Here is a 26077-nt window from a genome sequence, read left to right on the forward strand (position 1 = left end):
AGACGGTTAAGACGAAAATCGCGCGTATGACTTTCTAAAGCACTAGAAATACAAAAACGTGACACCAGGTAAGGTTTAAAGTTTCATTATAACTTTTCACCGGTAAAAAGATATATTTTTTCTCATCTTTATTTCAAATCCATACAAGCCTTCTTAGTACATCCATACAAACTCTCATAGTACGCTTTGGTTACCTGTGGTATAACCAGAAATCAAGTCTGCGTTCAAATTCCCCACCCCCTATGTGGTCGAATCAAATTCCCCACACCCGGGAAGACTTCCATTATTTTAATTCCCTTCCCCCCGGGAAGGCAAATGCGTCGAATGCACGGGGTATGCCCAGGGGGGGGGGGGATGTTGAACCTTCAATTTGACTGATACATATAAAGGGGGACTGCGTAGCCAGGTATCCACGTCTTTAAGGGACAGCTTCAAATTGTCGGGTTATTGTTCAGTTACAGAAAATCTATTTAGGCTGTTAAGTCTATAAATTAAATCTAATGCTTGAAAAGTCTTAAAACATACAAAAACAAGAAGGAAATTCGAGTTAAAGGCAACTGGATCAGGACAAACACCCTGACAGTTCTTTAAAACAAAACTAAAGCTAAACTATAACAGCAAATCAGACCTACCGTCCGTCTGTTGCTAGCTGCTTCATCATATAACTGTTTTTGTTTGGTTTGCATGTATTTAAAGAAAGGATTTTCGCACAAGTCTTCGTCATAACCTTGGAGATTCACGTCTTCCGCCATCTTGGATTCTGCCCAGACCACAGACTCGCGCAGAGATTTACTAAATTAACCGCTGGCATGACCGCGGTTTCACCGGCTCAGTGAACAAAATGGCGACTTCCATCGACTTCCATACATGTACAACAATGTACTTTTTCAACGAATTTTTCTTAAGTTCTTGAGCAAAATATGCCTGGACGAACGTTATTTTCCTTGCGGTATTTTGTCAAAAGATGTCATGGACGTTTCAGATATAGTTCTAGCACTTGTTTTTTCTTTCCTGGTCAGGGAGCTCAGCATGTCGGCATGTGCAAACGCTTGCTGACAGAACGGACGGCAGTGAAGCTTTTTGAGGATGCAAACAGGATGTTAGGCTATGATTTACTGAGTTTGTGCTTGAATGGACCAGTGGAAGAGTTGAATAAGACAGTGAACTGCCAGCCTGCAATTGTGGTCGCTTCTCTTGCAGCTCTTCAGGATGAAAGGCTCAAAGGTACAAAGGTAAATTTTTTCCCGCCAAAAGAAAAAAAATCAAGTTCTTTCCATATGAGTAAATGCACCAGTCATTTGAAACCCCCGACCCCCCCCCCCCTCCCCCAGGCATGAGCGGGGCATTCACTTTTTTGGCAAGTGAAAGCAAGTGAAGCCCCTGGTCCCCGGGAGAAAAGTGAATGGTGAACTCCCCCGCCCCTTTATATGATCCACACACATGGTAATTCCTTGTTGAAAACTTGTTATAGCCAAACACAACAAGGGATGACAGTAATGGATGATAAAAACGTTGGTAGCCGTGAAATGAACACATTGATTTCAGAGCAGCTAGGAATACATTTGCAAAGGCTCCCCGATGGACAAGGAAGAAGACGACTATTTGAAATTTCCAACTCAACTTTATATGGAAATGCAGGATGATATTACAATATGCTCTGTGTTGTTTGAATAGCCGGCTCTCTGTTGTTAATCTCTAAAACTAGAAACTTCCTATTACATTGTATTTTAACTCAACTTAAACCATCATAAATTGAAGAGCGGCGGGAATAAACGGCCCCTGGACTTTCTGACTAAATCGAACATTATCGAAACAGCTCCAAATTGCGCATGCAGGTTTGTTTACGTGTGCTTAACAATGTCCTGTCTTTCATTTCACTGGTCTTTGTTTCGTTTTTGAAAAATTACACATGCAAAAAGACAAGGTTTTTGCTCGCGCGGCTTCTTTTGTCTCTTCTTTTACAAACGATAAACAAAGGAAACCTTTTGTTTCTCAAAACGATGAAGTCAGCTAAAGTTTTGGGATTACAGGCCTAGCCCCAACCCCTTAGCTTAACCCTAGCGAAAAAAGCTTAACCCTAAACCCCAAGGGTTAGGGTTAGGGTCTGACGCTAGGGTTTCATTTCAAATTTAGGGTTAAAAAGCTAAACCCAAGTTTAAGGGTTAGGGTTAGCGTTAGCGTTTCAAGCGGCTAGCTTTCACTGCAGTCTGCTTGCGGTTAGCTTCTTTTTGTTGTTTCGGGCAAGACTATTGTAATCTGTTACCGTTAGCTGTAATTTTGAGGTGAAAGTGAAATAAAGACTGATTGTTGATTGAATACGTTTGCTCGTGTTGTCACATTATACTAGTTTTGCTTTCAGTTAAGTGCCGCCGGCTTGCTCTCACTTCTATCTCCACTCCTTACATCATCACACATCTACAAAATCCCGCGAAAACAAGATAAACTAAGGCACGAATCGATTGATTGATTGATTTATTGATTGATGAATATTTAATGAGGCACAGAAAATAATTTTGCAAGGGGAGGTCCCCCCCCCAAACCTATAAAGAATTTTTTAAAGTCTAAAACCAGGTCACTTCTCGGCAACTTTGTCGCGGCAGAACCCAAGCGGACCCTGTAAAACTCGCGTTGACGAAGTTCCCGGCAAGAAACCTCTTGTTTTAGGCCTTCTATGCGGCCAGGCTCAAACTACCTTGTTTGCAACGTTTTTTCCGAAGCGCTAAACAGCGCTGTTGTACAAAACAAAGGCAGAAACATCACTCAGTTCTTCGAGCGATGCTGTAAACTTACGGGTATTCAGACTTAATGATGTCCTTCAACCACCTGGCAGCCGCAATCGAGCTTAAACTATAAACTTTTCCGTTTTACTTTCACAGACACGCCATTTCGCTTAATTCAAACTCTTCCGCCTCTAACATGTGACCTTACGTCACAATGCAGTATCCAGTCCTACGCTACTCAAATCAACAAAAGACATGCGCAGCGAGTCGAAGAAATGCTTGTTAAATGGTTTCTCGTCTTCCGTAGACGCTTAGAAAACCCTACAGGGAAAGATGTACACGCGATGCGTTGGAAAACTCAGACTGCTAGCTGACTGGGAGCACGTAAGCTTGCAAAATGCCTTTTTTTTTTGCATACATAATTTCTGAAAAACGAAGAAAAGACCAGCCGAATGCAACACAGGACAGTGTTTAGCACACGTAAACAAACCTGCATGCGCAATTTGGAGCTGTTTCGATAATGTTCGATTTAGTCAGAAAGTCCAGGGGCCGTTTATTCCCGCCGCTCTTCAATTAATGTCTCCAGCGTTGTTAACGCGTTATTATTGTCAAACTAACATTTAACGTAAAAGGAATTTAACTTAATTAATCAATTAATTAATTAATTAAGCTTAATAAAAATTCAAATAGGTCATAGACTGAGGTCAACAAGTCTTCCGAGATCAGAGCAATGAGTCAAGCATATTTTATATCAATACCATATTGTTGAAATATGCCTACCTTTTGTCACCAGACTTGAAAAATCTTCGGCTAACACAGCCTTCTTTACATTTCAGTACCAAACTTTACAAAGCATCGTGCAGAAGGCAGCGAATACAGCGAATATTAAAGCGATACTGGCTGATCGATTGAGCGAGCCGACATAAATAATGTATGCGAAATTATCATGCGCCGCAAAAATGCAAACCGCTGACCATGGAGTGAGTGCCCGGCTTATTCCCCCAGTCCGGGATGCGAAGACCGTGATTTCTGGCGCATCCCCTGCTTAACGGGGGACCAAAATGGAGTGAATCTGAAGTTTTTGCCCCGCTCATGCCCGAGGGGGGGGGGAGGGGGTTTCAAATGACTGGTGCATAAAGCTGGCGATAAAAATATCAAATACAGTCAACTCCCTCTTAAACGGACACCTTTAAGACCACAATTTGGTGTCTGTAATCGCTGGGACTTCAACTCCTGTCCTTAATTGCTGGCTTGCAACCATGTGACAAAACCGCCATATGTTGGGGGTCAAAACAATAAAATAAATTTTTCGCACAATTTGCATGATAAAAATGTTAAATTCCCAGCAGAGGGAAATGCTTTGTTCTTGTTCCCTAGCTTGCCCACCGTGATGTCAGTTGCAACCTAGCATTAGCGGGGTGTCTGCAAGGCGAGAGTTGACTATCTTGTCTGACAACAGTAGCAAGTCTAGCCAGTAGGGAAGGGACCTAAGAGCATACCCCTTATTTGAACATGTTGAAGTACAAAAGAGCTTGCCCCATCTCCAGTATAAACACCTGTAAAACCCACCAGTGAAGTAAATCAAAAAACAAACTTAAAACAATATAGAACAGAGAAACAATATTTAGCCCCAAAACCGAAAAAACTTCACTGGTTTTTACCTACACCAATGTAAACCCAAGAGCATACAGCAGCCTTTATGTTCCTATCTTTCACCCCCCCCCCCCCCCCCCCCCCCAACCCCTATCTTTTGATGGACAATGTTGGGTGATTAGCTTTTATTTATGTTGTTCCAGAAAAATATCCATACCTCCAGGAAAAGATTTGTGGTTTGAACCTCTCACCTCACCCCCCTTCCCCCTCCCTGCTCATCTCCTTCTCTCCTACCCCCTTTAGAAATTCCAGTTTAGTTTTATACTTTACGTTGAAAGATGTGCCCCCCCCCCTTCAGAATATCTGGCCTTCCATAGGGAATACCTAAGGGTATGGATATTTTCGAGAAGTGCATGATAGTAACAAGTCAAGCCTTAGCAACAGTGGCGGTTCAGGCAGCCATGTATTTGACATCAGTGGGTGATGTTTAAAATCCTTATGTAGGTCTTCCCTGATTGGCCAGATGAACCTGATACACACACAGTTACTGCTGGGTTTAGTGTCGGAGAGGTGTCAGCTTTGATATTTTCTGGAGCACTTTCTTTTGAAGATGGTAGGGATTTATATTTATTGATCATGTTTAGATAATGACTCATCATACAAATCAATACATATTACTGGAAAACCTTGGAATGTATTTCTTTCTTTACTATGCGCTAACTCATTAGTGAACTGATACTGAAGTTTTTATCAAGGGCTGATTTTTATTAGTGCGGATTAAATTTTATTTTAAAATTCAAGAATAATTCTTGATAGTGATGCACATTTTACCTCACATAATATCCATGAAAAAAAAAAAAAAATTTAAATTTGTAAAAATGAAAATATCTGAACATTTAATCACCAAAAGATTAAGTGCTGGTCATTGGTTTTGATACTGAAAAGGTTGTATACTTTATACAAACTGTAAGGATTTGGTGACAAATCTTCTTTCCTCCAAACAGGTTTAAAAGTGGTACAAGTCCGTGCACAAGCCATGCAAGAAGCTTCTGATCAACAGCCCAGCGGCATGGTGTCGATTATGGGCCCAGCAGACCTGGATGTCCAGTTACTATGTGATACTGCTAAAGAATGGTCCAACAGCAGAGGTACACAGGAGCCTGTAGCTTGTGTAGCAAATTATCTATTCCCAGGGGGCTGGGTATTGGGAGGCGACAAGTCATCTGTACAGTACATAGTGGAGTTTGGAAAGGCTAAGGTGTGTTTTAGGTCTGTATTGGCCATTAACAAACTTTAACTCTTTAGGAGACCTCTGCTGTTGAAAATTTATTCTAAATCATCACACAACATGACCAATCAAAGAATGTGGTTGCCTATTTTGTGTACCTTTCTGGCAAATAAGTTAGGAAACATCATAACATATAGTGCAAAATTAGTGAATTTTGATTGGTTTAGACAACGTGCATTGACCTGAAGATTACACAAAGACCTTCTGAGATTTAGAAGTTGTCCTAAAGATTTTCAAAGACTTGTAAATATTTCAGTCTATCTTTTAGACTTGTTAAGATTTCCAAAAATGTTTCAAACATTACATGGGAACGTCAGAAAATGCTTCCAAAAGAATATTTTGTTGGTTTTCTCAAAAGATTGCTGAAGATCACCAATCTCATAATCACAGAAATTTTTCCCTTTATGTATAAGAAAATCTAAATTATTTCATAATTTTCACCCTGCAGCATGGAATCAAGAAAGCTCAGCTCATTCCTGTTAGTGGTGCATTTCATACCAAATTGATGACATCTGCACAAGAACCTCTCAGAAGAGTGCTGGAGTCTGTCAACATACAAACACCCAGGTGTACAGTGTACTCTGGGACAAGCTGTGAACCCTTAACTAACCCTGATCAGATAAAAAGGTAAATTTTTTGCAATAGTCTAGATTGCACTAAGCAAGTCACATCTTAGGCATGAAACCGGCCAGCTTATCGGACCAGTTTTGACCTCTGGTTTCTGTTGCAGTAACCAGCTAGGGCATTCAATAGCAATTCTGTAAAAATTCTAATTCCTTATTGCATAAGAAACCAATTTCTCCATTCCCAGTGTGTTTTGATTTCTTCAGCAAAACTACATTCACATTAGAGCGGTTTTCACTTGAGTGTCGAAAGTAATACGCGTTTGCATTGATTTTGCATTAAGTACTACGCGTTGTGATTGGTTTAAAAATCTTGCGCCACTTTCTCAGCCAATCAGAAGTAAAACACAAAACCAATCATGACGCGCTCGCACACGTTTTCCCGTGCTTTGTGCCAGCTACATGTATTTTCTAGGAGTTTTGATTAGTTTACTGTATTGTCTGTGTTCTTTGTGGTTGGCTAGAGTGATAACTTTGGTTTTGGTTTTACGACACTCAATTGAAAACTGCTCTATATTTTACATTACGGTATGTTTTCTTGTGAGCCTTACATGAAGGCTTCAAGCAAGGATTTGAAAAGTATGTGTCCCTGAAACTGAGTGTCATTTTATTTAGCTGAAAGTACTAACCCTCTAGGATTGTCTGGCTGCCGGCATTGTCCTTCAAAACACTAACAAAAAATTTGCAGGTATAATAGCTACACTTTCCACTGCTAAATTCTTAGACAGTTGGCTTGCTATAAATCATAGATTGAAGAAACAATGAATGTAAATTGTGAACTCGTACATTCACAGACAATACAATATTTTGGAAATCACTGAAGAATTGTTTTAAGTCAACAATTCACAAATCAAGATGTCAAAAGAAAAGTTCTCCAAACAAGTTTGCAAGATCTGGACCATGTTTCATTTTCTTTTAATCTTGTTTTTTCTGTTGTTGCTGCTTTAAAATAGACTATTACCCTCAGATATCTTTAGCTAAGAACCTCTTAAGAGGATTAATGAACACCGGAAACATTAATCCAACTCGAATGAAATTTTTAAACTGTTGATGGTCAGCCAAAAAAACTTTTTTGTGTTAACTTGGAATTAATCCAATGCCGTGTTATTCAAAAATCAAAGCTATGGCATGTTACAAGGGCCACTCAAAAAACTTGTTTGACTTATCTAAGATTAGAATGTGATAATATTGTTCATGAACTTTCAAAAATAGTTAAGCCAACCGAAGCATTTGGCAAATTTCAGCAGCTGCTAGTTAAATTCTAAGGTTTAGTAAGTTGTGCAAAGTGCCCTTTGATCTTTTCCAGTTTTTCTTGGGAAGATTGAAGGTCTCTGTTATCATGATAGAATAAAATGATATTTATAGCAATTAAAACCACAAATATCTTCTTCACTGAGTGGTCCACTATAATTTTGGCTTGAAATTTGCATTTTCTTGGACACTCCAAATTACTCGAATAAATTTCACCATACGCCAAGCACGAAATAAAAATTAACAATGAAATTAAATATGCTGTGGAAGGTCAGTCATGTGCCAAATGCTACAGTTACATTGTGTATCTTTCCTTTCCCTATCGTTTTCACTAATTTTATTGTGTATTGCTGCGGTTTCTGTGGGACTTTGAAGGGCAATATTTTTTGAGTGCTACATAATGACTCAAGCATGCAAGCCATGTCAAAGCCACAAATGCTTGTGGTTTCATGATTCTGTTTTATTCCATAGGCAACATTTTGATTTGTTATTTTAATTTGGCTTATGATAATACAAGAATGTTCAAACTTAAATGAATAATCTACTTTCTTGGTGATATTAGATGTTCTTTTTCATGGTAAGCAGGGCTCGAGACTAGCTTTTTAACTCACTGGATTTTACTAGCCAAAAGTAATTTTTCACTTGTAAGATATACCGTTGACTTTTCCGTTTTTTCCATTAGCCAAAGTGGCTAGTAGGAATGCTAAACCTGGTGGCCAAAACCTAGATTTTAGTTTCTATCCCTGGTAAGAGAAGCTAACTACCGGTAGTTGTGATCTACTGACTGGAGTTGGATAATAATAAATTTAATTTTTCTTTCACAGCTTACTTGTACGACAGCTAGTAGAGCCTGTTAACTGGATGAAAACAATTCAAAACATATTCAAAGAAAGAACAAGCAGCACTAAAATCTATGAAGTGGGACCTGGAAGACAGTTGAAAGCTATGATTAATCGCATTGACAGAACTCTCCTGGATGATTTCACAAACCTTGAGACGTGACACAAGTTGTTCAAGTTGTTCTTGTTCAGGATGGTGGAATTTTGAATTTATACCTTGCGTATTCCAGGAGAGGAAATGAAGATGCGCCTCTCTGGGTCTATGGAATATCCCTTTCAAGTTTACATTGATTACCTCAGGGTTGGAGAACAAAAGACAGAACTGAAAATCTTTTTCAAGTTCTGGTTGAAGATCTTGAAGTTGAACAGATCAAGTCAAAGTAATTTATGGTGGATGTGATGGCCATACCACTGCATTCTATAAACTAACTTTAAAATAACTGGAGAATCCATATTTTGTGGTTAAGAAAAAAGGGCTATTAATTTTCCTCATCACTTAAAATTTAATAATTTTAGCTGATCAGTGACAGATCTTCCTTGGGTGCCAGAGGGTTTCTTCCCATATTGAGCAGTTAAGCCATGATTGTGTGCTAGGATGTCACCCTCATCACAGACATCTCTGTACGTGTTCCTGCTTGCGCTGGATCACTGCTCCTCATGAACGAAAAATAGACTCTCTGACGCCCAGGGTATGACAGATCCAGAATTCTGCTCAAAATGGGTAAGGGGCATGGAGCAAAGATGTCACACAGGGGTGGATTGCTGTTGTGGGATCAAAGTTGGTCTCAATCAGTTTTCACTGTTCAGGAAAAAGAGCCACTGCTCCTTGGGTAACCTGCGATCAGGCGTTATTTTTCTCGCGGCGGAGGGGTCAACGGAAAATGAACGCCTGATACAATTACTTGTCGAGTCGTCTGTAAAAAGTCCAGAATCTGGACTTTATTCTTATTGGTCAGGAAACAAAAGGCAACATTAGAACTCTATCCTGATTGGCTAATTGAGTTCAAGTCTAATTTCCGGTCCAAAAATATCGCGCGTAGATGATTGTTATCATGGCGGGTGTTGAGCGGAATGAAGTAGAAAGCGAGTTCTTCAAGCTTTTAGAAAATCTCTCAAGAGTTTTGTTCACAAAACATTTAAAGACGAACAAAGGGAGTGTATTCGACGAATAGTTTGTGAAAGAAAAGATGTTTTGGCGGTGCTTCCGACGGGATTCGGCAAGAGCGTGATCTATCACCAATGCTGTCGAAGAGTATTACATCACACCACCAAATACGCCAGACGATCGTGCCAGTGACGAAAACTACGGCCTTGAAATGTCTGACCTGACCGTGATTACACAAAATCAGCCTTTGCAGAAAACAAATTTTAAAAAACATTCCGATCAGCTCGTTCAAAAAGGGTAATTCAAACACATGTTTGTGAGAGTAAAAATATAATTTGAAGGCGCTAATCACGCTTATCTGATGGCATCTCCGACATTCTCGACGACGTTGACATATATTTTAATTAGGGGGCGGCAGACGACTTGACAAGTAATTGTATCAGGCTTTCCTTTTTTCGCCTTCCCTCCGCCCCGAAAAAAAGAAAGCCTGATCGCAGGTTACTCCTTGGGAGGAATCAGATAAAGGCAGAAATCAAGCTCAAGCCTAGATAAAAACCAGCATAACAGCACTTTTCATGCAGGATATCAATGAAGTTCATCCGAAATGTGCATTGGCCTCATTGTTAGCATGCTAAGCTCTGAGGCCTTCCAAGGGGGTAGCCATGTCGCATGTTTCTGAGAATACATGTCGCCTAGTTAACAGCTGTAAATGTTGCTGTCGTTTTTTTTTTTACCCTATTGTGTTGCTGTTGCATTGTGTCGTTGTCGCATTTCAGTGCTGTAATGATGTCGCTTGTCACTGTTAAAATGTTCCTGTGTCGCCAGTATTCAGGCTCATGTCGCTTGTTGCTTTTATTCCTTGGAAGGCCTCAGCTCTGGGTTGCGAGGTCCAGATTCAATCCTGATAAGCGTAATGTTCTTTGGAAAGAAACTTTACTGTCAGTGTCTTTTTCCACTGAGGAGTATGAATGGGTTTGGGCAAACTGTTTGGATGTTGCCAACAACCTGATAAATACCCTTAAAGGAAGTAACCCATGAATGATAGAGGAGCATCCCATTTAGAGGATTGTAGTGGCAAACAATTATTTTTAGCGTAACAAACCATGGGTCAAAATTGTATAATTTGTAGTTTATGAAATGACATCAGAATTACATAATAAACAGAAGTTTATTATTTCAAATTTTCAGACAAGCATCCCTGTTCCTTTCATATAGGAGTCCCCCCTCCCCATCCGCCCCCCCCCCCCCAAGAGATCAAAAACTGGGAGACTTTTGGCTGTAAGGGCCTCTTTACATGAGAGCCGAGATGAGTTTCGTCCCAGGATGAATGTCGTCTTGGGATGAAAAAAATTTCATTTTACGTGAGCGTGTTCATCCCGGGATAAGTCGTCCCGCCAGAGTTGAATTCATCTCGCCCGTGCTTACATAACATTACATTTCATCCCGGGAAGGACTGTTTACATGAGGTTTTCCGTCATGTTTTATCCCGGAATGACATTTCATTCCGGTGTTTCATCCCGGGATGAACTCATCCCGGAACGAAATCATGTATCATCATGTAAACAGCAACAAGAAAGTGACCAGACACCGAGAGAAATTCATCCCGGGATGAAAGTCATCCTGGGACGAAAACTCTCATGTAAAGAGGCCCTAAGGGGTAAATGAAGGTAACCAAGACCAAGTATGCTGCGATAAAGATTGGTAGTATCCTTTATGGGTTTGATTCAAATTCTCAGACGAGCATTCCTGTCCCTCTCATATAGGAGTCCCCCCTCCCCCCAGGAGATCAAAAATGGGAGACTTAAGGCTGTAAGGGGTAAATGAAGTTAACCAAGACCCTTCATGAGAATTTAAGAAAAACCTTCCAAGGTTTCACTTTCAGAACTCCAAGACTTAGTCTGTATATTGTAGCAAGTTATTAGTCCGTGCAGACATGAGAGAGGGGAAGAAAATGGTGGGTGAGGGAAGACATGCATTTGTAGTTGAAGCCTATATCAATCACCAGGGCCCATTGAAGTTTTTTAGGCAAATTGTCAACAAGAAATTCCAACAGGTCAAATTCCCAGGTAGCTGATCGTGTCGGATTTTTGACCTGAAACCCTTCTCTTATCTGGAACACTGGTTTATCATGACTGCCATCTGATTTGAACCAATCACTCTTCGCAGCCTGTTAATGGACCGGATTCGCATTGTGCACCACTGCTATAGGCAGGTCACAAGAAGATATCTCTTGTAAATTACCTATGGTGGTGATGTGCGATCAGAAGTGACTAGCTGTATTCACTGGTTGTGCTGTAAACCAGTCTGTAATTTTCGAGTACCGATGACTTCCCAAAATGTGCACTTCAGCCATCACCAAATCTCATATCAATGAAGAACACTACACAACAAGTTAAAAATTCAAATTCCATAAATTTATTCTTCAATAAATTAGTTTGAAACAATCCAGACTATTATATGTAACATTTGGCTGTCCTTATTTTGAACAGTATTTTCGACACAATTATATTGCAATTCATCACATCCAAGTTTGAACATTTCTGTACAGTGATATAAGGTATTTATAATCGAAGAAGCTAGCAAGCTTAGAAAAAAGATTTCTTATGTCTTGGAAGGATACACAGATTTATAAAGTGGCACATTCAAAAAGAGCAAAGACATTTTAATACTATTTTGGAAGCATAAGAATGAGTGAAAGCTTGGCAGCTCAATAAATAATTGTTTCTCAAACTTGGATACCATGAATTGCAATGAAAACTTTGGGCATTTGCTTTGCTATATATTAAAAATACACTCGAACAATCTTTGAGAATTAATTTAGAATGAAATCATCAAAACTTGAACTATTATTTGAACCTATTACAATAACATATGATGGGAATTTTTCAAAAAATTCAATTGATCTAACTTGCTACATAAACGGCACATTGGTCTAATTCAGTGCATTTTAAATGGGATTCTAACATTGGTCAATTATCTTGATTCCTTTGAAAATCAACTAAGTTGAAAGTATTCATTTGTTGATTTCTTTAAATCAGAAAACCTTTTCATTTATTCTTTCCTCGACGCTGAAATGTAAAAATTTCATTCCATCACGTTCTGATCTAGAGTGGAAACTGTTAACAAAACTATCAATTTTCTTCCGCCTTTTCACTGCGTTAAAAAAGATTGAAATATATAACTAACTCACGACTTTTCCAGTCAAACAATCTTCAACTTTGATGCAAACGTGAACAGATTATAATTATAATTTAAAATTAACTTCACACACTGCTGCATAATATTGGAGTAACTATTAAATCTATTGATGGAAACATTTCCATTAACATCGGACATTTGGCGAAATTACAATTTAGAATTACCTCGCACCGATAGTGTACCATTTTCGTGGAACAATTAATTTAACAGTTGGCTTTTTTTCATCTGAAACAAATTAGTCTCACTTAGATCGCCAAGAAAATAGTTAAATTTCTCATTTACATCTTAAACAGAATATTATAACTAGTATTCGAAAGTCTTAGAAGAACGTATTGAACTCTAAGAATATACATCTCGATAATTATATCTTAAAGTTGATCTTTGACAAATGTTCTACGCGGAAAATTCTATTATCGTACATGGACGCGCTAAATAATGGCTTTGATAAAAAAATAACACATCTTTTGGGATTTATTAGGCTGGGAATTACGACTTCTTGTTGTCTGAAAAGCTACTCTGGCTCTGTTTGACAGGGTGGTGACTCATACTAAAATTTAACTACAGTTTAGCACTACAAATTTGACTCCCAGCGCGCGCAAATTCCTTTAAAATTATACAACAACCGCGTTTCAACGCGTTTACCAAATTTTCTGTAGTTGATATTCGTTTTCGTAGCAATTACTCGTTGCTTTTGGCAACCTTTTCAATCTAAATATATTGTGAATATCACTTCCTTTTGTTCAAGAAACAAAAATACTTCCCCAGGGAACTTGTCTTTGGATATTCTAAAACAACGGCAATTTGTTTTGCACAAAAACACAGCAACGCCGAAAAACTTTTCAGTGTTTTCATTGTATCAAAAAGCAACTCTAATGTTTTTGGAAACGAAAAAGAACGTTTTCGACCGTTGTTAGACCAAGGGGAGAGTTGCAATTTCTTTCAAGAGTCGTGGAAAATTACTAACGTAACACAACAATTTCAAGAACTCGCTTTAAAATTTCGAACCGGCGTTAACAATACCTTCGCTTAACAAAACAGGGCTAAAGCAAATTCCGAAAGCTTTTCCGCTGTTCAACAGAAAAATGAATGGTAAATGAACTTCTATTGAAAACATTCACACCTTTTCTTTTGGAGTTCATCCGCCGGCCTGTTTGAGTTCACCGTCCAAATTAAATTATCTATCATTCTTCTGCTTTTCGCTGTCAAGGGAAAGCCTAAGACAAATAGCAAACTCTCTTAGCTGTTCTTTCTCGAGAAACGCATTAAATAATCAAACAAAACAGTGGCATTTAAATAGAATATAAGCTTATAAGGTGTAAAAAATATTGGGACGAACTTGCAGCTCGTCAACATTCGTGCATTAATTTCGTGTAACATTTTGATAAATGGATCAAATAAATACTCTCCAGAAACGCGTTCAAGGCTTCAAATATTATTTTCGTAAAGCGCCTCGCATTTGTAAATTTAATATGAAGCATATTCGCTCTATAAATCTGAACTCAATTTGTAGTGAACGAAGGACGACGTGTATTTTGGGACCACGACAAAACGGTGTGAAACAAACTAGGTGATATGAATATTATAAGTTTAAAATTGACTTGAAGAAAAGCCTAAACCTTTGCAAATTGCAAGCGGTGAAAAACTACGGAAATTTAAGGAAACTTGTTTGAGCAAAGGAACAACAGCCTTTTACTAATTAAGAAATAGACCGATTGAAAAAAAAACAACTGATTTCTGAGAGCATGCAAATTTGTTGACACCATTTTGATGCAATAAATTCTTGAAAATAACTTCGAATTGCTCGAGTTAATACAATAAAATTTATCACACGGCATAAGAGTCTTATTTCTTGAAATCTACTTCACACGAGTGTGGAAACAAAAATACACGTCGCCCAGCGTTTGTTATTTAGTTTTTAGAACACTTGTATGCGATTGTTGCCAAAATCTACAACAATTATTGACCCATCGTTGCTTACGCATATACCAGAAGGACGATCGAGCTGGCCAGGAGCACTGCCATGTGTTCCAAACTTGCACAGAAAGTTCCCGTTAGGCTGGAAGATCTGAATACGATGGTTCTTTGAATCAGCAACAATGATGTTTCCCTCTTGGTCCACAGCGACACCTTGGGGGCGTAGGAACTCTGTGTTCTTGCTTCCCTCCACTCCCAGGAACCAAGCGTGCTGAAAATCGGCCCTGATCACGAGTAATCGGTGGTTGTTGAAGTCGGTGACGATCATGTGCCCTTCGTGATTGAACGCAACGCCACGAGGAGAGTCAAACTCTTTCCAGTGGATACCTTCAAAGCCAAACTTGCCAAGGAACTTGCCCTCGCGGTTGAAGAGTTGGACACGGTGATTGCGCGTGTCCGAAACTAGGATGTTGCCCTCGCTGCTGCAAGCCACGTCCCATGGGTAGCTAAACTGGCCGTTCTTACAACCTTTCTCGCCAAATTTCAGAATGAAAGTTCCATCGGCGTTGAAGGCTTGAATTCGATGGTTGTCCTTATCGGCAACGATAATTCGCCCATCATTGTCACAAGTTACCCCTGCCGGCCGATCGAACTGTCCATTTCTGGAGCCTGCAGATCCGAACTTGAGACGAAAATTCCCGTAGCAATCGAAGACTTGAATACGGTTGTTGCTGCGATCGGCAACAATAATATTGCCATCTTTGTCAGCGCAAACGCCCCATGGGCGACAAAGTTCACCGTCCGCTTCGCCTTCTGAGCCAAAAAAACGAGCCACTGGCCCCACGCCAGAGTAATTGCGACCCTTTATAACAAGAACTTTGAATGGAGAGTCACTGATGTGCCGACCGCGGATTGTCACTGAAATAACATGTTCTCCAGTCACTTGAGGACGATAAGAAACTGTGTAAGTTCCATTTTGCCGATCGCTAACCTCAGCTCGGTAGAAGATCCCATCAGGACCTTGAACTAAAACGCGCAAGGGGTCCCCTCCGATACAGCGGTTTTCACCTTGATGGTCTTTAGCTTGCACTATAAACATTGCGACTTTGCTGCGAATACCGCGTCTCAATCCATCCCCAGTTGCGCTGGAATACGGAGCGAAAGCGCTGCTACTAACTATCCCCAGAGAACTAATAGCTGTTTGCAATGCCTGATCGGGAGGTGTGAATAAGATGGCGTCATCTTCGTGGGGCTGCAGTAAGCCACGCTTGGCCCTGAGTTCGTTTAGAGTTTCTGATAAACGGCCCTTAATTACGAGCAATTCTGGGTCCGTGCTCAGTTCAGCCGATCTCTCCGATGATTCGCATACACTCAGTACTTTACCTAGGCTAGTCTTAAGTTCATCAATCTGTAAATGAAGCGATTTACCTTTAATTTGGCGCACTTTTTCCACGCGTCGTAAGAGCTCCCTCTCACGCTCTTCAAGGGCAGCCATGTGCCTTCGTACCGTTTGCCTGATCTCGTTCGAAACCGTCTGAGCCCTGTATTCCACTTGCTCGGCTATCGCTTGTGAAGAGTTGACGTTTTCTTCCAAGTTACAAATCTCCATTTTAGCATCCGCGATCAGCTTTCCCACGATCACTTTGGTAGATTCGACGGCCTCGCGAAGGTACTGGAAACTATGGCCTCGATGATCCTGAAAAGTGCATTCGCTACAAACTGGAGTGTAGCACGTCTCACAGTAAAGCCGTAAAAATTCAGTTTCGTGTTTTCCACAACGAATTAAGTCTTCAGAAGCAGTTTTATCCGCCATCGCTGCCAATGGTGACACTGAAGTGGTTGGTGAAGCCGCTAGAGTGGAAGTCCCGATAGTTGTTTTGCTTTGCATCATTGCCGCTTCTTCGATAAAGGAAACGATGCGATGATCTTTCGTCATTCGAACTCGTTGGTGAGCGCGTACACAACTATCACAAAGATATTCACTGCAGTCTTTGCAATGTGCCGTAACCATTGATCCCTCACTGCAGTTACTACAATCGCGAATCACTGCTCGAATCAAGCTGCTGGTTTCGATGTTTCCTTGACTCGGCACCAACACATCCAAAATATTATGGCTGAAGATGTTCGTAGGCAAACCGTCGATTCCGGCTTCGGAGAGCGGAACGTTCAGCCGACACGTTGGGCATTTCAAACGGCCGCTTTCCACTGCTTCCGTAAGACAGTTCTTACAAAAAGTATGTAAACATGGGAGAACTTTTGGATCATCGAAGCCGTTATGACATAGTGGACAAGGCATTTTGTTTTGCCCAGGTATTTTATCCAAGCCCTCGGCCATTTTAGCGTTGCAGAATAATCGCATTGAATCTGAATAAACTGGGCGCAAGCCACAGTATTACTGTGTTCTTGGCGATCTATGCGTTGGAATGATTTTCGTTGTGCGAGCACATGTGATCGACTCTCTCTGATTCACTAGTGTGATCATTCGCTGCGTCACTTCCATACACACGGTTCCCTTTGAGTTACTAGCCGCTTTTGTTCCGTTTTGAAAAGCGCCAATCACAGACCGTGTTATCTGACGAGAAGGCGTGGCGCGAAAAGAACTCACATGGCCATTTCATTCTAACACTACTTATCTGTCAATCAAAATCCCAGTTAACATGCATAGTGGCCAATCAGCAGTGCGTATTTACGATGCCTGCCGGCTGTAAATTACCGAGAACACAAGCATGTTACATCCAATTTTATGTAATTTTAAACAATAGAGAAGGGTCCGTAACAACAGGACGTGACGAGAATTGAGATCAACTTAGCTTCTACTGCGGAGGTGTAAACACGTCTTCCAGTTCTAGAAAGTGTCCATCAACCTCCCCGGCTTTTTAACTTCTCTCTTAATTTTTTTTTTTTTTAAATCCGCCTTTTACTCGATGTGGGGGCAGAGGGCTGCATTTCAAATAGAGAAACTAATCACATCTGACATCCATGGTTCGTCAAGCATGTCATGTCACACAAAACAAATCACCAATACATTCGCCAATTAGTAAGAGAAAAGACATCAAATGTGCTGCTGGGTCAAGATTTTGGCGTAAAGCCATGCATTTCTCGATCGCTTCCGATCTAAACAATTCTGCGGTTTCCTGTTGTTATGGACCGACGATTGAGGTAAAGAACTTTTTTTCCACCGCTCAGGGCCGCTGAGTGTTTTATTTCTTTGCGTAGCTATGCAAATCTACGGCACTTTGACACCTCTTGCATACAAACAGGGACAAAAAGGCGCGATTTTGACATTTTACATGTTCCATTCAAGCATCCAAGGTCATCAGGACGCCATCATGTTTTTCGCACATAAAACGCATTTTGACCGTGTTTACATCTCGCATTTGTGACCTTTCGATATCAACTTTCAATCATCTTATTCCACGATCGCTGGTTTGGAACGTATTAAAAAAGCCACACAGGTAGAAAACAAGTAAACATAATATGTTAATAGAAGTATACTTGTAATCACTTTACCACACTAAAAGAGATCTACTCTGTTATCCAATGAAATGCGCTCGATCAACAATTACTCCATTATGGCATTGTTCTCTTCGTGTTGTGTGTATTTTAAGCTCTTTCGGGAAGCATGGATATTTAGCAGATACTGAAGACCGGAAGTTGCGACGTGACGTACCAAAACTCACGTCGATCACTGAGGTTATTAGATTTCGAAAACTCTTGCCGATAAGAGCCAGTTTGAACATTTCACACGCCCTCCTGGCAAGAACTATCCTATTTGTAACGTGAAAGCACGCGTCCAAGAGCGGTGATCTTAAGTATTAACCTTTTTAACATACACTGTGCCTATATCAAATGATTCTTTTGCGGAAATACCTGTTGACGTGTTTTGTGACAGTTTTTCAGGGGATTTCTAACCACATTTCTGGAAAATTTTTTAAAATTCTCACCCACACACGGTTTGGCCCTAGACAGCCACAAGGTCAGCGCTTATATGCGCGGCATGGCGGCTCTTAACCTCACATCTTACCATGCTAGATATCAGAAAGGTACATTTTTGGAAAATGTGCTCTGTAATTTGCCAAAGTGATAACTTTCCCCAGGCTTGGATCATGGGGTCAACGAAAGCCACCCGCTAGGTATGTTTTCAGCATTCAACAGGGTTTTTTCTGTCGCCTTTCGTGCCCAAATTGTTTAGTTTTGTTTTACCCAACAAAGAAAAATAAACAACCTTTCGAATCTACAAGTCGTAATACGATGTTTTTTGTTCTAGATAAAACAAATAAAACCAGATAACTGGAGTAAAATCGGCTTACGTTTAATGGCTACAAGTCAGAAGCGATAAGCCCGCCGCGATCACGTCATTCTCCTATCGCAGGTTCGTATAGAGTACCAATTTAATAGGCCAAGGTAAACTGTGATATATTTAAATTTATTGCTGAGGAAATCTGTTGTTTTGGGCCGGCTTGGTAAGCTGCCGAAAATATTTTATCCCGCTAAATTAATTACGCGGAGAGAAAATATCTAGTAGACAGGATGTTGACAAGAAATGTAGCAAAAGATTTTGGATTTTGTACAATTGCAGTTCCGGGATTTTTGCAGTTTCGGCTTCCAAGTTTTACAACGGGGAAATAGGTAACAATACAATCCATGGTGGAAATAAAACAGAGTTTCTGTTGATTGTCGTCTCTTTTCTCACGATAAACGCAATTTTGAATTTCAGGAAATCCAGTTTACACGTCGTGAACAGCTAAACTGAGGAAACAGTCATGCAATAACTAAAGGTTATCGACCTGTGGAACTTCAATTAAAATTGACATTCTATCAGTCTATGCTCTCTAGATTGATACAATGTGTTGGTACCGCCTGTTGTTCTAAAAATACACTAATGAAAGGACGCTCTCTTTTTTGGACTTCCGCCATGATAATTTTGGAACAGAAAAGGTTGGTAGCGGCGAGTTAATTTTAAGGACTCTATATCACTGTTTTGATCAAATTGAACAAGCAAAAGGAAAACCGCGGAATAACAGCGAACAGTTGTTTTTGTGGATTAAGCCAGCGGGCTGCTACAGCCTGACACGAATGAAAACAAAACGTTTTGCTACTTTAAGTCAAAGCAAAACTACAAAAACTATTCGTGGATTCAGAGGTCCGTGGATTCATTTCAGAGCAGAACTTTGCTAAATGAGATTAAATTAAACACCAATTGCAGAACGGTGTGTGTCGTGTAGTAAACTACTCAATGTGGACGTGCGATATGGTTCTTGTTTTGTTTGTTTTGATTTATCGCCAAAACAAAGAGTAGAACAATTTGAAGCAAACTCCTTTGTTCAAACAGTCGTCGCTTTTTGTTCTACAGAGTGTTATTGTGTTTTCTCACGCCCATTTCCGTCAGGGACATAAAATCACCTCTTTGATCCGTTTTAATACCCGACAGTGTTTACTTCGCAATTCCCAGACGTTTTAGGAGTTTCACCAACTCTGATTGAGTGTTTGTTTACATCTCCCTTTTAAACGTGTTGCAGGAATACAACAACACAAGAAGTTTATAGCAAGAGGCCCCCCAAACACCCCCCAAGAACGCATACCTTCGGCTCTACGCCCCCTTTCAGATATCTTAATCGCTCAAGAAAGGTCAGCGAGGAAGCACATCTTTGGTCAACCTTGTTGTTATGTTTGGAAGACTTAAAAAGCTATTTGGGTATTTCGGATAAAGAGCGCCTTTATTGTCGCAGTGAGAGGTTTAAAGGATTCGAGTAGAACGCGCGAAAAAAAAAAATGTGCACGTTGGTTTTCGTCCAGTGTGGGACAGATTGCGGTTTCCAAGAGACCTTTTTTTTAGATATGTGGCGTGAATATCTTCTTCTTGCGTTTTCACAGTCTTGTTATTTCGCTGGTTTAACCGAACTGATTTCTTTATAAAGGGCTGTTTCTGCAATCTGTAGCAACTTCGGCATTGTGTAGGCAGAGGTTCGGCCTAGAATAGAAATCGATACTAACAGAAATTTGTTATTTTTAACAGTATCTTCACCGTCTTTATGTAGATCATTGGGTCATTAAATGTATATTCATGTATCGAGATTTTGAGAACATCTTTATCCTGGAACAGCAAAGCCATAAGTAAATTAGACGCTGCTATCTGCGAATGTTCAGCTTGGGTGCTGTGTAAAACAGTCCGGGAGAATTCGGAAAGTAGCCACGTTTCTTAGCGAAGTCCGTTTTATATTATCAACATCCGGTCTCGAGCATTGAACGGGGGTGAATAACATCGACTGCTTAAGAGTGCTTGATCGAAGTGTTATGGAATCTATATCACTTTTAAATGAATATCGTAATAAACAAGCTTCTTGGCAGCCATATATCGCCTCTAGTGTTGAACAGGAAGCGGCAACGAGCAAGCAAGCTAAGCAAATATTCAATTGGTGAGTTTCGCGGGAAACGGTCCCGCGAAAATGAAGCCTGTTACATCTGTCACTGAAATGTTTACAGTTGCGTTTTCATTCTTGGCGAAATGACTAGAGCCTGTTTATCATATACCAAACATTGTTTATACGATGCCCTTTTGTTTTCATTCCGCGAATTTTACAGAGTCATAATACTGAGATTGCAATCGCGAAAACTGAAACACTCAAATTAAAGTTATATACTGATACAAAATGTGTTCAGCAATATGTAAACAGCCTCTGAAGGTCTGCTGTCTATCAATGTTCTTCTCTTCTGTGCTAGGATCGATGCTAGGATAAAAAAATATCAGAGTAACTAGTAATCTGGGACACTTTTACTGTTTTTTGCGTTCGGTCTGTACTCGCGACCTTTTGTGAAGATTCTCCCATACCGGACCTCCTGCTCGGTTAATAAGAACTAAATACGTAACAAGTACACAACTTGTGGCAGTAATACAGATAGAAACAAACACTATCAAGTTTCACGGCCAGAACGCAAATGTGCGCACGTTTGGTCGAACAACTTAATTAATAGACTTTATATGCAGCGCAGTTTTCAATTCAAAGCAATCCCTGCGGCTTTTACTCATGCAGATTTTTAGCGCAACTGCAATCTCCAGAGGCTCTCCGGATAGATATGCGTCAAATAGTACATTACACAGATTTAACCGAACCTAAAAGCGAAGCTAAGAAATCAAAGACGCGAAGATCGCCGCGGAAAACTGACAAAGATCTCGAGATTGAAGCGAAGATCTAGAATTAACCAAAAATTGACCAAAATTCGTGTGGTCAAATTGAACACTAAGATATAAAACTATCAAAACTCGTAAATATTACGGAAAATCTGAATTTTGGCATTTGACAACATTTCACTTCGATTTCGACAACAGTGGTTTACAGTCACTGCCACGAAACCACAGAAAGCTATTTCAAGGCTCAGATGTTCAATTTGTTTCAATCCGTAGAACGAAGATCTGCTTAAAAAAAAACGAAGATTCGACCGTGGGTACACACACGTACACTGAGATAAATTGTAAGCAGATCCTCCGCTATGCAAACAACGAGGTAACGAGACGAAAGTAGGAAGCGAAAAGAAAAAACACGCGCGCACGAGTGCTCTCTCGCATCCTCGTACCCAGGGTCTTCGTTCCCTTTAACCAGCGGTCCAAGTCTGCGCAGAAGGGACGAAGACTTGAGGTACGAGAATGGCTCTCTCGCGGAGTGCGACCATGCACTTGCTCACGCGTGTGCGTGGCAGTCATCCGGACAGGCTGTAATGAAACAAATAAACCAGCTGACTGTAAAGAGGAGGTCAAGTACAAATATTCTGAGAGTTGGCTTTAGGGTGTTACCACGTGTAAAACACGCCCTCGCCATCACTTCGAAAATGTTCGGTTCTTTTCCATTTTGACCGGTCACCTAAGCTGTGAACACATACTCCTTTTCCTGAATCGAGAATAAAAGGGAAGCGAAAAAATTAGACGCAGCCATTATTTTCCATCGCTGGTTACTGGTGACCTTGAAAAAAAGTTTTTCCAGACTACGCAAATAAAAGCTTTATAGCACCTCAGGTCACTGGTTATGGTTACCAGGCAAAAGTCATGTGGTTTTCATTGTCACCATAAAACGTATTGGAATTACCATAATAAAGAGCACACTGAATCCAAATTACCAGTTGTTTTTAACAAGGATTAATCTCGAAAGAGAAGAATAACGTGGTAATATTGATTCAAACACAAATTTGAAAACTTGCCACGACAAAGTCAGAGCCTTGGTATATGGTGTCAGTGTCGTATTCACTGTATTCTGTGTATTTCTACTTGAACTGGCGAAAAAGTCAATCTCTCCAAATGAATTTCTATTTATTCAGTGTGTTTTTTTCCTTCTTTTATGACTTTTATTGCTTACCGAAGCTATACATCTCTACGTAGGCCCATATTTTCATAGCTCTGAAGGGATAAGCCTCACTTTTACTTTTTCCGCGAACAATGTGAACACGCGCGTGTCGTTTATACACGCGAAAGCTCGTAGCTTTGGGTTTGTTATGAAAATTTGTATATCTTCTGTTTTCTTTCGGATGAATTGATTTCATGATTTGACTCCGAAAGTAAACCTTTAAACGGTTGCCAAGTCTCACTCAGATTTAGAGAACTCAAAAGCTCAGTGTTCACCAGTGTTTAGACTGCTGTCGTCAATCGTGGTCTCGACAGAAAACGACCTGAGTATGGCCGGAGGCGCGGCATTTTTGGCTTAAAGCTCCAGAAAATAAGAAAACACTGTTGCAGAACATCAACATCATCATAATCGTCATCATCATCATCATCGTCATCATCATCATCATCATAATTTATAAGCCACTTTTAACACATTTAAATGTGGAAGCATTTGTTACAGAGGTAAACGTTTTCTAGAAAAAATTCAAAAGTATTTTGTTTCACAAAAGCCTCCGTAACAAATGTTGCGTGCGCGCGCACTGAACGTAAAAAACATTGGGCAATACTGTAACAACTTAGAATATATCTTTGTAAATAGGATATAATATCGTAAATTTGTATTGTAATTAGTGTAGGCAGAGCCCGTTAGTTGTGTAAGTGTTGTAATTATTGTATTGTTGTAATTATTGTGTGTTCGTAATAATAATAATAATAAAAAAAAATAAAAAAAAACATTAGGAAATAATACTTCCGCAACAGTGCTTTGGAAATTATGTTTTCTCGCTTGCGGTGGCCTCGCCTTGAGGGCATAGAACCACACTCACAAGTCAGGGTAAAACTTCTATAACAAATAGAAAAAACTTGAGAATTAAACGTAGATTGTAGCCAGCTCTTTCATCAGTGGGAAAAAATATCATTATCATCAACAGGCGAAATTCGATATATTCAGTAAAATTCTCTCTTGGCTCCAAGGCTAGCTTAGGGGAATATTAAAAACAAAAAATATCGCATCGAGGTTGAACCATGATAAATAAATAATTTCCTTTGTTTTATTCCCTTCAAGGCACTGGGTAATTAAAGTTTAAATCCGGCCCATTTCCCAGCCTACTTTTTGCCCAAATCACAGTCCCATTTCCATTGTTTTGCTTGTGATTCCCAGTTCCAGTGACCCAAATCCAATTTTCTCAGTAAAAATTAGGCAAATCCAAGTTCCCATTTTACCCATTCAATTCAGGCCCCTCTTCAGAGCCCTTCAAGATTGGTTAAATTTGCACATTTGTCCGAAGCATTTTCTTTGCTTATAGCAGGGAAAATGCTACACCATATTTCAATCTTTTAGGAATTCTCAAATTTGAAAATGTGTGCAAATTTAAAGTGGCTCTTTTTATTCATAAAATTTTAAATGACTCAATAAACATTCCAACAATATTCCATAGAACACTTACTCAGGCCTCTGAAGTTCACACCCACAATCAGATATGCTGCTAACTTGAACTTTCATAGACCAAGAGCAAATAATAACTACGGGACCTCTACCTTCTCTTTTGTTTCATCAAAACTTTGGGAAACTATTCCAACTGATTTGAAAAAAACTGCCTTATACTTCCTTTTACAAGCACTATAAAATTTATCTCTTAAATAACCAATCCTACTCTTGTGCATAATTTCGTTGTTTTCTGCACATTAGCTTATATTTAGTTTGATTTATTCATTGCATTTTCTGTAAATAGTGTTAATATTGTTTAATTGCTGTAAATAGTGTGAAATAATAAAAATCTAGAAATCTAAGTCTAAATCATAATTTCGCTGCGACATGAGGTTAAATTTATGGGTAAAACCTTTAGAGGGAAACAAGCACCGAGTTGCATGTGAAAATTTAAAGTTGTACGTTTTTACCGGCGTCAATAAAAGTAAATCTAGTAACCTTCGTTAAGGGCACTGATCCCCTGACCGTACTCAAACAGAGCTACCACAACGGTTTGTTGCTACGTGTTAAGAACATACTTCTGTTGTAACCATAAACTCTGGCAGTGGTCCGATTAAATTGCAATTTATCAGTTACCCAGTCTGTTACCCGCACACGTACACACGACTGCGACGGATTACGTTCGTTAAATCGTCTAAGAAACGAATTTACTAGTTTCTAGACGGATAATGCGTTTTAGACAGATAGTCGTCTTGATCCTGTCTTCATTTGAATCAGATGGCTGAAAAAATAATCTTTAGTCTATATTTCGGGATGAATGATTTGTTTTTCAGTAAGTCGATGTAAGTGTAACTACGATTTGCTCATAGTACATTTGGTTTGGACAAAAGCAATAAGCTAAGAGACCTCGCAACTGTAGAATTATTGTGGGTATGTAAATAGTATATTGGTGATGAATGTAGACTGTTCGCAGCCTCTTCATTTTTCAACACAAGAGAATGTGATAGAAACAGTGAGCGGAGCGAGCGCGAGCCCTCGTACGTGCCTCCCGTTTTACGCTGGCGTCCAGTTCTCCCGCGATTCTTTTCCCAAGTTCAACGATTAAAGCCGAAAAAGTAGAAGTTATTTTAAAAACTGGCGTGACGTCCGATCCGCATTATTGGGAAAACATTGTTCGAGTTCGTTTTTTTGCATATTTCAGTATTTATAGACTCTGCCAAAGGCGAGGTCCATGAACCCGCAAAAAAGATCAGAATTCCTTGAAATAAGGCAAACGTATTTCAGTGGCATCGCAGTCAGTAAACAGCTGTTGAGCATTGCTCAGCCTGAATTAAGAGCGAATCGAATCAAATTCGCATAGAAATAGTCTCACGTATGACGGGGATTTCAATCTTTCCCGGCCACGTACACGGGAAATAACTGGTCGCACGTACAAATTGCTACTCAAAGTTAATGAATCTTGGTAATAACAAGAGAAATAGATGCTTTTGAATGCATTTAACCGCTTATTAAGAGGGTTAAAAAGGCTATCAAATCTTATTAAACACCGTCACTGTACATCCTGTCTGCATGGAGTTTGGATTTCTGTCTTGCTATTTTGGGCTGTCGCGATAACAGACCCATATATAAACAAAGGTGAATGATAGATTTTATCCGATCAGTTCCTACTACTAACAATGTTTCACTTTCTATATCCCACCATTTATTACCCTTTTTGAACAAAATCGCTAAGCCTTGCGTAAATTGTTG

The 26077-nt window shown here is 39.8% G+C and overlaps 3 protein-coding genes across 4 annotated transcripts in view; 1 reads left to right on the forward strand and 2 right to left on the reverse strand.

The window, feature by feature from the left end:
- Nucleotides 1-26077, reverse strand: part of LOC144649328 (ankyrin repeat domain-containing protein 27-like) — an 82975-nt gene that overhangs the window by 32187 nt on the left and 24711 nt on the right. The window contains exon 1 of one of the 2 annotated variants that reach the window (XM_078508816.1): nucleotides 633-765. The exons of the other annotated variant lie outside the window; for it this stretch is intronic. Coding sequence (XP_078364942.1) covers nucleotides 633-752 — 120 coding nt within the window. The 5' untranslated portion in view covers nucleotides 753-765. Of the gene's footprint in view, nucleotides 1-632; nucleotides 766-26077 lie in introns of those variants that run through there. 2 annotated transcript variants of the gene reach the window in all.
- LOC144649309 (malonyl-CoA-acyl carrier protein transacylase, mitochondrial-like) lies at nucleotides 862-10600 on the forward strand. The gene is made up of 5 exons (XM_078508784.1): nucleotides 862-1232; nucleotides 4818-4926; nucleotides 5318-5571; nucleotides 6050-6228; nucleotides 8300-10600. The coding sequence occupies exons 1-5, from the start codon at nucleotides 921-923 to the stop codon at nucleotides 8475-8477; spliced, it is 1032 nt and encodes a 343-aa protein (XP_078364910.1). The 5' UTR covers nucleotides 862-920; the 3' UTR covers nucleotides 8478-10600.
- On the reverse strand, nucleotides 11812-17341 carry LOC144649310 (E3 ubiquitin-protein ligase TRIM71-like). Its single transcript, XM_078508785.1, has one exon. It carries the CDS (start codon nucleotides 16888-16890, stop codon nucleotides 14533-14535), a length of 2358 nt encoding a protein of 785 aa, XP_078364911.1. The 5' UTR covers nucleotides 16891-17341; the 3' UTR covers nucleotides 11812-14532.

The sequence above is a fragment of the Oculina patagonica genome, chromosome 4 (genome assembly GCF_052425735.1).
Source record: "Oculina patagonica isolate OP01 chromosome 4, crgOcupat, whole genome shotgun sequence".
Taxonomy (NCBI): domain Eukaryota; kingdom Metazoa; phylum Cnidaria; class Anthozoa; order Scleractinia; family Oculinidae; genus Oculina; species Oculina patagonica.

What these genes read in the sequence shown, in the direction of transcription:
- LOC144649309 (XM_078508784.1), top strand. Translation starts at nt 921, where the DNA reads ATGCCTGGACGAACGTTATTTTCCTTGCGGTATTTTGTCAAAAGATGT. An exon ending in AAAGGCTCAAAGGTACAAAG is followed by an intron (nt 1,233 to 4,817) that starts GTAAATTTTTTC and finishes ATCCTTATGTAG; the next exon opens with GTCTTCCCTGATTGGCCAGA. An exon ending in AACCCTGATCAGATAAAAAG is followed by an intron (nt 6,229 to 8,299) that starts GTAAATTTTTTG and finishes TTTCTTTCACAG; the next exon opens with CTTACTTGTACGACAGCTAG.
- LOC144649310 (XM_078508785.1), bottom strand. Translation starts at nt 16,890, where the DNA reads ATGCGATTATTCTGCAACGCTAAAATGGCCGAGGGCTTGGATAAAATA.